The sequence below is a fragment of the Suncus etruscus genome, chromosome 7 (assembly GCF_024139225.1).
Source record: "Suncus etruscus isolate mSunEtr1 chromosome 7, mSunEtr1.pri.cur, whole genome shotgun sequence".
NCBI lineage: Eukaryota > Metazoa > Chordata > Mammalia > Eulipotyphla > Soricidae > Suncus > Suncus etruscus.
The window spans coordinates 19,966,495-19,979,450 of record NC_064854.1 but is presented as its reverse complement, the minus strand read 5'-3'; the positions used below and the strand labels follow the sequence as shown (position 1 = coordinate 19,979,450).

The following is a 12,956-nucleotide window of genomic DNA, read 5'->3' as shown; positions in this document are numbered from 1 at the left end:
CTACCCATATAACGGGGGTCAGGAGTGAGGGTTTCATAGGGCTCTATTGTAATGTCCTACAAAGGAAAGGAGTCGGAAACATTCAAAATATACCGTGGCAGAAATAATAGTCTAAGAAAGGGGAGAAGCACTAGACTTCTCTATGGATATGTTGTAAGGAGTCAGACTCATTGCCAGAGATGCCTCAGTGAACTAGGCACGCTTTGTGTGCGGGGAGCTCAGAGTCTCCAGGCACCACCAGGAGCAGCCCTAAAACTGCCATTAGTTAAAATTCTACTGTGTTTCTTAGCTGACGTGCATCTCTTAACTGAGAAGTCCTCTGTTGAGAGGGTTGAGAGGAAAGTTGGGTGACAGCAGGTGATCCTCCAGTCATTGTCCTGACCACTTAGCTGCTATGTTAGCAAGTCAGGCATTTGAAAGTCTTTCATGTGCCAGAGACTGTTCTCTTCGCTGAGTCTATGATGAAGAGCAGGTCGAGTTCCTGCCTCTTCTACCCACCCACGTGCTGCTGAGCAAAGGACACGCTCCCGAGAGATCGAAGCCTGACCGGACTTGGGAGCAAAACCGGAACTGCAGACAGAACTTGGGGATAGTTTATTGCCAAATCTGTTTTTGTAAAAAGGTTCATTTTGTTTTCTCATCTAAAATCAAGCTTTTGATGGAATTTGTGATAATTGCCAGCATTTAAAAAATTATGGTGGGGCCGTAGTGATAGCCTGGAGGTAAGGCATCTGCCTTCCAGGCAGAAGAACCGTGGTTCAAATCCCGGCATCCCATATGGTCCTCCGTGCCTGCCAGGGGTGATTTTTGAGCGTAGAGCCAGGAGTAACCTCTGAGCACTGCCAGGTGTGACCCCAAAACAAATAAAAAAAATAAATAAAAATAAAAATAAGAAATTTGATGTTGGGCCGGAGTGATAGCACAGGCCTTCCATGCAGCCGACCCAGGATGGACCCGGTTTTGATCCCTAGCATTCCATATGGTCCCCTGACCCTGCCAGGAGGGGTTTCTGGGTGCAGAGCCAGGAGTAACCCTTGAGCATCGCTGAGTGTGGCCCAACCCCCCCCCCCCCCCAAATCATGGTGCATCTTATAACATGAAAATTGAAAGTTTCGGGGCCGGGAAGGTGGCGCTAGAGATAAGGTGTCTGCCTTGTAAGCGCTAGCCAAGGAACGAGTTTCTATCCCCCGGCGTCCCATATGGTCCCCCCAAGCCAGGGGCAATTTCTGAGCACTTAGCCAGGAGTAACCCCTGAGCGTCAAACGGGTGTGGCCCAAAAACCAAAAAAAAAAAAGAAAGAAAGAAAATTGAAAGTTTCTATATAACAGCTTCGCTTCCAGTACCTCGCCCCTCCATTCAGATAGTCATTAACAGATGGCCATTGGTTAGGGCTGTTTTTATGTAAAAGTGGTTCTGAGCTTGTAGGTTCTTAAGTGAAAAGTGTCATATAAAACTCATATTGGGAAGTTAGTTTATTATTTTTTGTTTTTGTTTTGTTTTTATTTTGGGCCACATGCAGTGATGCTCAGGGGTTACTCCTGGCTACTCGCTCAGAAATTGCCCCTGGCTTGGGGAGACCATATGGGATCAGGGGATCGAACCACGGTCCTTCCTTGGCTAGCGCTTGCAAGGCAAACACCTTACCTCTAGCGCCACCTCGCCAGCCCCTTCCCCAGCTAATTTTTTATTTTGTTTCTGAACACATCTGGCTCTGCATATGAACTTAAGGGGTGTCAAGGATCAAACCCTGGTTGACTGGTGCAAAGCAGGCATCCTCCCACTATGCATTTGCTCTGATATCTCGAGAAGCTATCTTGCTGTGCAGTTTCAGCTGATGGGTCTGGGCCCCTTCCCCATGTGCAGATTTCTCCTTTCTACCAATGTACCAAGTCACTCATCCTGTCCCCTGATGCCCAGTCCGACAACAACGGTCTGATCCCATCCCCACACTGCCTGCCACGTCCAGGTACAGTGGCCCCGTCCTGTCTCTGCACAGCTTTCTCCAGTAGACACAGTACTCCTGGCTGAAGTCTTGCTGTGCAGCCCTGTCACCTGTTTCTTTGCTGGGCCTGCTGCTCTAGACTCTGCTTTGGGCCCCTCTAGGGCCGTACCGCCAGATTCTTGTCACCCTTGTCCTAGTATTGGCCCTCGTGTACGTGGGTTAGATCCCAACTCCTAATATTTACACAGACAAAGCTGAGGAAAAAAGGGAGGGGATGATGAGCAGTTTCCCTGGCGCCCCCCCATCATGGACCCTGCACCTTTTCTGTCCACCAGCTTCCACCCCCCCAACCCCTCACTCTGGGGTACTTTCATTGCAACAGACAAAAAGGAATACAGGGTGATGGGCCGGGAAGCACTCTGAAGGACAATGATACGCATTAAGGGGGCAGAAGAGATGGAAGCAAAGGAGAGGATATGGAGAGGAGAAGGAGTCTGTGGAGATATCAGGGGAGACCTCTATAGAGGTCTTTTCCCTTCCCTCGCTTGCATTGCAACCTCAGGTTCTATTGGCTTCTGCCACGTCTTGCCAGCTCTTTTTTCATTCCTACTTGGTTCTCTGGGCTGGATGTTGCCGTGTCTGGCAACACATTTGAGATCAGTTTCTTTTTTTTTTTGGTTTTTGGGTCACACCCGGCAGCGCTCAGGGGTCACTTCTGGCTCAGGCTCAGAAATTGCTCCTGGCGGGCCCGGAGAGATAGCACAGCGGTGTTTGCCTTGCAAGCAGCCGATCCAGGACCAAAGGTGGTTGGTTCGAATCCCGGTGTCCCATTTGGTCCCCCGTGCCTGCCAGGAGCTATTTCTGAGCAGACAGCCAGGAGTAACCCCTGAGCAGCGCCGGGTGTGGCCCAAAAACAAAAAACAAAACAAAAAAAAAAGAAATTGCTCCTGGCATGGATGCCAGGATTCGAACCACCATCCTTCTGCACGCAAGGCAAATGTCTTACCTCCATGCTATCTCTCCCGCCCTGAGATCAGTTTCTTAAAAAAAAAAAAAAAAAAAAAAAAAGCCCAATAGTCTCACTTTCACCTGCTTCTAGATTGTTTTGGCATAGAAAGAATCGTATAGAACAGTATTGGTGGCTCTGTCCTGGTTCCATCCCAGCACAGACACTGAGTAGCTATATCAGATTAGCACATTCCTAAGCTTTGGTTTTTCTTATCTAATAGGGGCCTTAAAATGTACTTTTCATTGGAGAGCAAATTACCTAACAATAACAATCTGTTCTCTGCATCTTCCTCACTCTGGAATGCAGCACACACTGTCAGCCTGCTCTGTCTGAACTTTAGTGGGTGGTATTGGAAACAGACTTTCAGAGGAGCTGGAGCCATTGCACAGTGGGTGGACACTGGCCTTGCACATGGTTGACCTGAGTTCAATCCCCAGCATGCTGTATGGTCCCCTGAGCCTGACAGGAGTAATTCCTGAGTGTAGAGCCAGGAATAACCCCTGAAATCTGCTGGGTGTGCCCCCAAAACCAAAAAACTGACTTTTAGAGGCAGCAGAGTTTGGAAAATGCTCTAAAATTTTTATTTTATGTGCCAAAATAAGATTGGCTGTATTTTAGAAAGGTTGTTTCTTTCAAAGTGAACAGATTTGATACTGTATAACCCCTGTCACCATATATACAACATGATGACTAAAAGTCCTTAATGTTGAAAACATAAAAATTTTCTTTAAATTTTATAGAAGAAAATTTATAGAAAACTTTATTTTTAGTTGTATTTGTAATATTACCAAACATGAAATGAAAGTTAAGAGTAAGTTTACTTGGTTCCAAGTAAATATTCAACTCCTACACTTTTTTTTAGAGTTTTGGAAAATGTTCAATTTCAGAACATTATTTGAAGAAACATCAACAGAATTCTGTGGTCTGAAAAAGAGAGTGTATTTTGTTTTGATTTTCATGACTTTATTTGACTTTGGGGTGTTGGCCCTATGGGTGCAACGGTTTTGCTAGAAACATGAAATGTGTTGCCTTACAGGATCTTTCCTTGGGGACTGAAAGATCTCTCTGTCCACCACATTTGTGCTCAGTAAGACCTTTCTCCTGTTTAGGAAAACAGAACTTGACACATACGAAATGCATGGAAAAGAAAGAAGGATAATCCTATTGATTATTTCTTCCTTAAATTTAAATTAAGTGTTGGCTGATAATTAGAATAACATTTAAATAAGATGTTTTGATACAGCACAGCCATGATATAGTGAGAAGGGCACTTGCCTGGCCAGCAGCCAACAAGTGTTCACTCCAAGCAACCCTTTGGAAACCCCAGCACCACCAGGAGTGCCCCTGAAATCTGCTGGGTGTGACATCAAAAACCATAAATAAACAAGTAAATAAATGATCGTGTATTTTGATCATTTAAGACACAAATTTGTGAAACCACTATATAATTTTTTGAGGGTTTCAGTAACTTGAATACCTGTTAACATCAGTTATGTAATGTGAAGTATAAACCATAAACTAAGTATTCCATCCCCACACTTGATATTTCTCACTTTCTTGTATGTTCTGGTATATACCGTGGTATTCTGGGTGGATTTTTTCCCCCTCATTTTTGTTTGGTGTTCGGTTTGGAGCAACACCCAGCGGAACTCAGGCATCATTCCTGGCTCTGTGCTCAGAGATCACTGTAGGAGGGCTTTATTAATTATCTAGGGTTGGTGGGTTTTGTTTTACCTCTTGCAACCCTAAACCAGGGCCTGCCTATTCAGAACATGGCGTAGGTAAGAGCTCTCTCTTGACAGAAGCAGGACTTATAGGCTGGCAGTGACTCGACTTTTCTTCCTTTCTAGCCTCCCCATTTTCCAGCCTCAGGTCCCAGTCCAAGATGGTCTTAGCTGAGGGGCTAGGCTGGACTGCTGGCTGTGCACTTCCCACCAAGCCTCTTTTGTGGTCATTTGTTTTCTTAGAAGATTTACAAGAAAGCAAAGACATCACTGTTTTTCTAAACTCCACTAACTCTCTCCTGACCATATTTGAAATCATTGTCCTCTCTTGTGTTCAATCTTCAGCCATTTGTGATTCCTTTGTTGTTGTTTTTTTTTCCCCTCTCAGTTCAAGATCCTTAATGTCCCCATGTCTTCCCAACTTGCTGCAAATCACTGGAACCAACAACAGGCAGAGCAAGAGGAGAGGATGCGAATGAAGAAGCTCACGTTAGATATCAACGAGCGGCAGGAGCAGGAGGACTACCAAGGTGCGGGTGCAGGGCCTGGGCTGGCTGAGCTGTGCTGGCTCTTGATGTCACCTTCTCTGCACTCAATAAATAACAGTGATGTAGTTAGTTTTCAGCCATAGTAAGCTTGGTCCCATGTAAGCAGAGCTACATTTGCACATGAAATCAACCGCTCTTCCATTCTTCATGCTGCCTTGCCAGTCAGGCATTTTGTCTCTTTGGGAATCCTGGACTCAAATGCTTCCTTGAAGGATGTTGTTCAAACTCTAGAGTTATGGATTTATGTAGACATGTGATGATCTGGAGCCTCAGCTGAGTCCTTAGAAACATCATGCGCCACTGTTTGCCTTTTTGTGGCACACAAGAGGCTCGACAGGGTTTTCACATCAACGGTTCTCACAGGGTGCTTTCGTGTGGGAGATGGTCACGGAAACGAACATTCTGGTTTCTGTCTTCAAATCCCTCTTCTAGAATCTTTGCTTCCACTTGATACCCAACATTCTTTCATTGTTGTTTGGGTGGGAGTGAGGCCACACCCAGTTATGCTTCAGGGTCTGGGTCTGCTCAGGAATTGCTCTGAGGAACAGGAGACAGTTGCATGCTAGATGCCCACCTTAGCTATTCTCTTTATAGAAAATAATTAGATGTATTTCCTGTAGCCAGACACACTGATGCTTAAAGCATTTAGTCTTTACTAGTTCTTTCTGTAAAACAAGGGTGTATTATTGTCCCCATTTTACATTTAGGGATAAGTTGAGTCAAAAGTTGCGTATTATTTAAAAAATTAAAAAATAAAAAGGTTCCATATTGAGAAACTGGCAAAGCAGGGCTTTGAAGCTGTATTGACTGTAGCTCTTAGTCAGTGAGCCACTGCTTTGCACTGTCTTCGTGCAATATCAGACTATTACAGAGTGGCCAAGTCTGTGGCAAGTGGCAAGAGCCACATGGGATATTCACTGCTGCCACAGAGCATGTCATCGCCTTTACCCTTTTATCACTTGGTTATCAAGTCTGTGTCTTAAAGTGTATGTCCTTAGGGCTGGAGAGATAGTACAGTGGGGAAGGGATTTGTTTTATACATGGCTAACCAGGGTTCGATCCCTGGCACCATATATAGTCGGTCATATCCCATCAGAGTGATCCCTGAGCACTACTGGATGTGGCCCCCAAGCCATACATATATGTATACCTGACAGATCTAATCACCTTGATCCCCAAGGATTTCTTCCCTATCAGAGTTTAACCCCTTTCTATTTTGCTCCTCTGCAGAGATGTTGCAGTCTCTTGCCCAGCGCCCAGCTCCAGCAAACACCAACCGGGAGCGGCGGCCTCGCTACCAACATCCAAAGGGAGCACCTAATGCGGATCTGATCTTTAAGACTGGTGGGAGGTAGGTCTGTTTGTCAGTGCGCATGCTTGAGTTGTAAGGGTGTGGGGGAGGAAGGTCTGTCTGTCCACAGATCTACTCTCTGAGGGAAGTCTCTTTGACTGTGCACCAGGCACTGTTGTCCTGTGAGTTGAGGGGTTCCCTCTGGGTGAGTAAAGAGAAAAACCCAGTGATTGGCTCATAGAAGCATCTGTGAGTCTTGGCTCTTAGAGGAAAGAAATTGTCTATAAAATAGTCTCAGAAAATCGTGGTTTCAGCCTCACAGGTCTTGGCCTTTGATCTTTCTTTTTTTTTTTTTTTTTTTTTTTTTTTTTTTTTTGGTTTTTTGGGCCACACCCGTTAGATGCTCAGGGGTTACTCCTGGCTACACGCTCAGAAATTGCCCCTGGCTTGGGGGGACCATATGGGACACCGGGGGATCGAACCGTGGTCCTTTCCTTGGCTAGCGCTTGCAAGGCAGACACCCTACCTCCAGCGCCACCTCGCCGGCCCCCCTTTGATCTTTCTGAGTGGCCCTTTGGTTCTTGGCATTTGTTCTTTCACTGAGGAAGACCCCCCCCCCCACACACACACACACATTTGCTTAGCCCTTGCCTGGACCCTCAGTACAGCCATGATGATCACCCAAGTGGCCAGCAACCCACACCTGTGGCCTAACTGCCCAGGCGGGGCCAGTCTCAGACTCTTCGCGGCAGTGTCTTTCCAAAGTGTACATCTGCTACCTGACCCATCAGCTTTATTGCCCAGACTCTTCCTGGGCACAGTCTGTGTGCCCCCGCATGGCTCACACCCTAGTGGGGTCTACTCCGGGGACTTGAGCCCGTGTCTCCTGACCTGGCACCCAGCCTGCTCCTGCTGCTGTTACTCTGAGACCTTTTCCTATGTAAATCCCGTGTACATCTGCACACCAGCCACCTGCTTGGGATTTTACCTCATTTTAGGTTCTCTTTTATCTCCTCTAAGTGTATCCTATCATAAGTGTTCAGTGTTCTCTTTTCTAACTCTAATCAGGTTGTGTGAGCATCCCAGCTTGTGTTCTCCCTCCCTGTTTTTGAAGATTGTAACTTTGTTAAGAAAAATACCGGGCCTTGCAAGCAGCCGATCCAGGACCTAGGGTGGTTGGGTTGAATCCTGGCGTCCCATATGGTCCCCGTGTCTGCCCGCAGCTATTTCTGCGCAGACAGCCAGGAGTAACCCCTGAGCACCGCTGGGTGTGGCCCAAAAACCAAAAAAGAAAAATACCATGGCCTATCCATTTGTCTTAAAAATGTTTGCGGGGGTGGGGGGGAGGCGGGGGCTGGAGAAATAGCGCAGAGGTGGGCATTTGCCTTGCATGCAGAAGGATGGTGGTTCAAATCCTGGCATCCCATATGGTCCCCCGAGCCTGCCAGGAGCATTTTCTGAGTGTAGAGCTAGGAGTAACCCCTGAGCACTGCCAGATGTGACCCAAAAACAAAAATAAAAGTGTTTGCTTGGTAGGTACAGGGGCGCGGCACCATGGTGGAGCACACATGCTTTGCATGATACAAATGCACACATGCGCACTTTCTCTCGAATTCTCTCTTTTTGTCTATCTCTCTCACCACACTGTCTGTAAAATAGGCTCTTAGATCCAGCTGTGGGAAGTATAGGGGAGCGATGAGGGGGTGTGGAGAGCTCTGCAGGGGCACCTGAGCCTTTGAAAATGCCAGGCAGGGCCTTTCGCTACTTCCTGAGCTGACATGTTGGTGCAGAGGCAGAATGTGGTGGTGGGGGGCCCATCCTGGCAGGAGGGACAGCTTCTTGTGCCACACTTGGCATGAATAGGAGTGTCTGGGTGGACTACGCAGGGGTTGTCAGCTCTCTTGGGATAATCTGCCTAGTGGGTGGCCCCTGTACAGCAGGATTTGGGGGCTGGTGCTCAGGAGATGACACGGGATCTGGGATCCAGTAGAACTTGGTCTGAGCTCTCTCCAGCCCCAGGAAAGAAAACTGATTCACATCTGACACTGTGCTCATTTGACCCTACTGGTGCTGTCACCAAGTTACAAATATTGTTAGCGTTAAGTGGCAGTGAAGGAAATGTCATTTAAAAGTGGGTTGTAATGGTCCCCCGTGCCTGCCAGGAGCTATTTCTGAGCAGACAGCCAGGAGTAACCCCTGAGCACCACTGGGTGTGACCCAAAAACTAAAAAAAAAAAAAAAAAAAAAAAAAATGGGTTGTGACCCCTGGCCTGCTGGGGTAGCCGGGGTATTTCCTCCCCAGCCCCCAACCCCATACCTGCCCTGCAGGGACAGAAAGGCAGGCATCAGCTCATCCTTGGACCTTCTCACGGAACCACCTTAGTCACTAGGAAGTATGAGTGTCCCCCTGTCCCTTGAGCCCTGGTGGGATCGAAAGTTCATCTGAGCTGTGCCTTTCACTACAGCTCTTCAAGCACTTGGAATGATTTTCTCACTTCCTGATCAGGCTAGAAGAGGCAACTCTCTGCCTTCTCTCTGCATAGCACACGTCTTCGAGTTCAGGTGCGGCCATACCCTTAGGGCCTTCCACAGAGCCAGGGTGTTCCCACTTGGGGCCAGGAAGCTGATTGATATCATATCGATTAATGGTACTTGATACTATCCTCAGTGTTTATTATGGCACTTCGTGACATTGTCACCTGAACTGGTGCTTCCCCAGTCATCAGCATCACCTAGGGGCCTGGTTCACTCTTCCCAGAGCCTGTCTCGGCGCCTTCCCGTTCATTCTCTCTGCTTGCCACTGTTGAAAGCTTGGGAACAGCTAGTGTGTCCAGATTTGCACGTGGTTCTGTGGCATATCTCAGTCATGTCAGTCATCTTGTGAGAAACGAACAGCTTGAAGAGCTGTTGTAGCTGAGCTCTGCTGAGTGGGTGACTCAGACGGGGAACTGTTAACTTCTGGAGGCTGGAAATCCAGGGTCAGCAAAAGTGCAGAGGTACTTACTCCTTAGGACTGAGCAAGCGTCTCTGGGCCTCTGTTTGCATCCTGTTTGCAACCTAAAGATCTTTGCTTGTGCACGCACACTTGTGTGTGTACACGTATTCCCCTTTATACGTATTCCCCTTTATAAAGATGTTTGTATGGAATCAGAGCCTGTCTTCGCGCATGTGTGTGTGTGTGTGTGTGTGTGTGTGTAGTGTAGTGTATACACACATTCCCCCCTTTATAAAGATGTTCATATGGGATCAGAGTCTGTCTTCTGAGATGCTCTCAGCTCATCTTATCTTCAGTGATTTTTTCCCCACATAAGGTCTTGTCTCGGTCTGTGGAGAGGTGTAGATGCACGATAGTCCTGGATTCACAGCCCTCAGACATTTATTGAGTGGAAGTGTTTGAATCAGCACTCTCAGCCCCTGGAACCCTGTTCTTGTCCTGTCGTAGTCATTGAAGTTTCACTTCTGTTTATTTATTTATTTTATCAATAACTTTTATTTTGACCAAAGTGAATTACAAATCATTCACAGTATTTCAGGTATGTAGTAACATTGAATCAGGAGCATTCCCACCACCAATGTTGTCCTCCCTCCACCCCTGTTTCCAGCATGCATCCATATCGCCCTTCCTTTGCCCCCCAGGCTGCTAGTATAAGTGGTCCCTTCTGTGTCTAACCTGTTGTAGATTGGGTATCGATTCTGTTGTAGTTGGCTTTGGTTCTGTTTGTTTTAAAAATATATAAATAAAATGTTACTGTATCCAAATCTCTTTCATCCCAAATTCAGTATTCTGGAGTCTGTAAGTATTTCCAATTTGTAAATGAGTCTCCACATTTACCTGAGTTAAGGAGATGTGTCAGGGCCCGGAGAGATAGCACAGCGGCTTTTGCCTTGCAAGCAGCCGATCCAGGACCAAAGGTGGTTGGTTCGAATCCCGGTGTCCCATATGGTCCTCTGTGCCTGCCAGGAGCTATTTCTTTTTTTTTTTCTTTTGGTTTTTGGGCCAACCCGGTGACGCTCAGGGGTTACTCCTGGCTATGCGCTCAGAAGTCGCTCCTGGCTTGGGGGACCATATGGGAAACCGGAGGATCAGACTGCGGTCCATCCAAGGCTAGCCTAGGCAGGCAAGGCAGGCACCTTACCTCTAGCGCCACCGCCCGGCCCAGGAGCTATTTCTGAGCAGACAGCCAGGAGTAACCCCTGAGCAATGCCGGGTGTGCCCCCCCCAAAAAAAAAAAAAAAAAACAAAAGGAGATGTGTCAGCAAGGGTGTCACTGTACACAACTCATAGTAGACTTCTTTGGGCTTTGCTTTGTAACGGTGCCCTGTTTGTGCCCGCAGGAGACGCTGATCCGGCAGCGCGGCCATTCCATTAGGTCCTGTATCTGATGTGGGTAGTGGAGTCCTCCAGCAATGGAACGAGAGCAGTGGACACATCTCAGCAGGGCGCTCTAGAGAGTTGCGAATCTAAACCTGGGACAGGCTGAGGCCAGGAGGCAGAACCAGCAGCCTCTGCCAACCCCGGAACAAGCCAACGCTTCCAGACAAGGCAGAATGGCCTTTTGTAATGGGAATCTCGTGTGGGTTCATCTTCTCTCGAGAACGGCAGTCAAGCAACGCGATGGTTCCCTTGGCTACCGAGTGTCAAGGAGATGCCTGAGTCGGAGGAGAAACAGTTGTGATGGTAATGGCATGCGGGAAATGAACTTGAGTTTAAGCCTGATTTGAGTTACAGTGTCTCGGAACTGAACATCCCATGTTGGAAGAAGATGCATTTGGGGGCTCCAGGACGACAGTAGCAAAGCATAGAGCAAGCAGTAAAATCTTCTAGCCAAAACCTTACATGCAGGACAGGAAAACGGTGAAAGCAATCCACATCCTAGCTGACCCGCAGGAAGGCTTCTGTTTAGGAAATCAATTTCAAGAGGAACCAGGGATGAGGGAGAAAAAGAAATCAGTTTTATCTATCAGAGTCAGTGATACAGAATCGCCTGTTTAAGGTAAAAGAAAAATGTGAAGACAATTAGAAAAGGAAAGAGCGGGAGCTGCGATGCTTCAGGCAGTCTGATGCCAGCCTGGGGACGGGGTAGTTGAGCCCATTGTAAGTACCATTGGGGGCCAGAGTGGGCCAGCCAGCATGTCTGCCGCAGAGAAGGGACGAAGGGCACCGAGGCGCGGATCCGAAGACTGTGTCGACCTTCATGGTTTACAGCTGTCTCTAAACTAAGTATGGAAACAGTAGAGCTTTTTATTTTGCTTTTGTTTTTCTGTTTTTGTTTTGTTCCCCCTCGCCCCCCACCACGTAGAAAAGGGGGTTCTTGGTCTTTTTCTGGCACCCTGTTAATTTATTAGGATAGCTGTCTTTGGTTTGCTTCCTGATAGGCATAGTTAACATTTAGTTCAAAAGCGCACATCCGTAGCCTACAACTTGATCACATCTATTTTTGATTTCTACCTAGCAGTTTTGCATTTTTCTTTTACCATGTTTCAGTTTCTGCATGTAGAATTAAATAAGAAACAAAACCTGTAAAGTTGTAACATTTCACATGGAAATGCTGCCCGATCTTCACCAGCTTCAGAAATCTGACCTTTGCCGATGCTGCAATAAAGTGTTGTAATTTAGATTTGGAAGGGCGCGTGTCGTGTCGTTTGGGCCCGGGCTTTGGAAATGGGGCACATGTGGGAATTACGATCTGTGTGCTGGAGGAGGAATTCTTGGAGCCAGCTCCTTGAGCATCCCACCTCCCTCTCTTTCCTCCGGTTCTGAAGAGCTCACTACCAGCTCAGCGTTGGGTAGCTGTGAGTCCACTTTTAAGTGGTTTAATGTCAGTAACTAGACTGCAGACCTTAGCTTCCACTGTTCCAGGGTGTGTTGTGTCCTCTTGCTGAGATGTATGCACCCCCCCATCATCAGGATGCAGAAAGACTCCAGAACCAGCACTCTGCTGCCTGCCCTCTGGCCCCCTGGTGTATTAGTCTGAGTTTCTCAGGAACGTGGAGTCTGCTGGAAGTAGAGATACCCAAGGGAGACTTCATTTCCTGTTGTTCCTGTTTAAGCCTGTCTCATTGGTGCGTCCAGGCCAGCCTCACGGCCACAGGGCCTCATATTTTGTTGTGGGGTTGTTTTCTGGAGGGACTGCAGTCTTTGCTTTCTGCTTGTAGAGCAGACCCCGACTTCCAGTTTCCAGTCTCAGTGCCTCAGTCAGATCAGCGTGCCATGGTCTCTCCCAAGACGGCATTTCTTTCTGAGCCTCTCAGGACTGAGTAGTCGGGTCCTCTTTGGAGCACGTCTGCCTTGCTGCTTGCCTCCCTGATTTAATCACCTTTAGGTAGCCTCTTTTCTGTTTTTATTGCCTCTGTGGCTTACAATTTTGAGAATTGTTTTCCCCCCAGTAAAAAACATGGGAAGAAATAAGAAAGCATAATCAAGGAGGCCAGAGCAGTAGGG

General features: G+C 47.4%; 1 protein-coding gene across 3 annotated transcripts in view; it reads left to right on the top strand.

The window, feature by feature from the left end:
- The window catches only part of UPF2 (UPF2 regulator of nonsense mediated mRNA decay), a 79,245-nt gene extending 67,106 nt beyond the window's left edge, over nucleotides 1–12,139 (top strand). For all 3 annotated transcript variants that reach the window (XM_049777077.1, XM_049777078.1, XM_049777076.1), the window contains 3 exons: nucleotides 5,064–5,205; nucleotides 6,454–6,574; nucleotides 10,850–12,139. In XM_049777077.1, the coding sequence (XP_049633034.1) occupies nucleotides 5,064–5,205; nucleotides 6,454–6,574; nucleotides 10,850–10,859 (273 nt within the window). In that variant the 3' untranslated portion in view covers nucleotides 10,860–12,139. The remainder of the gene's footprint in view (nucleotides 1–5,063; nucleotides 5,206–6,453; nucleotides 6,575–10,849) is intronic.
- The last annotated feature ends 817 nt before the right edge of the window (nucleotides 12,140–12,956 follow it).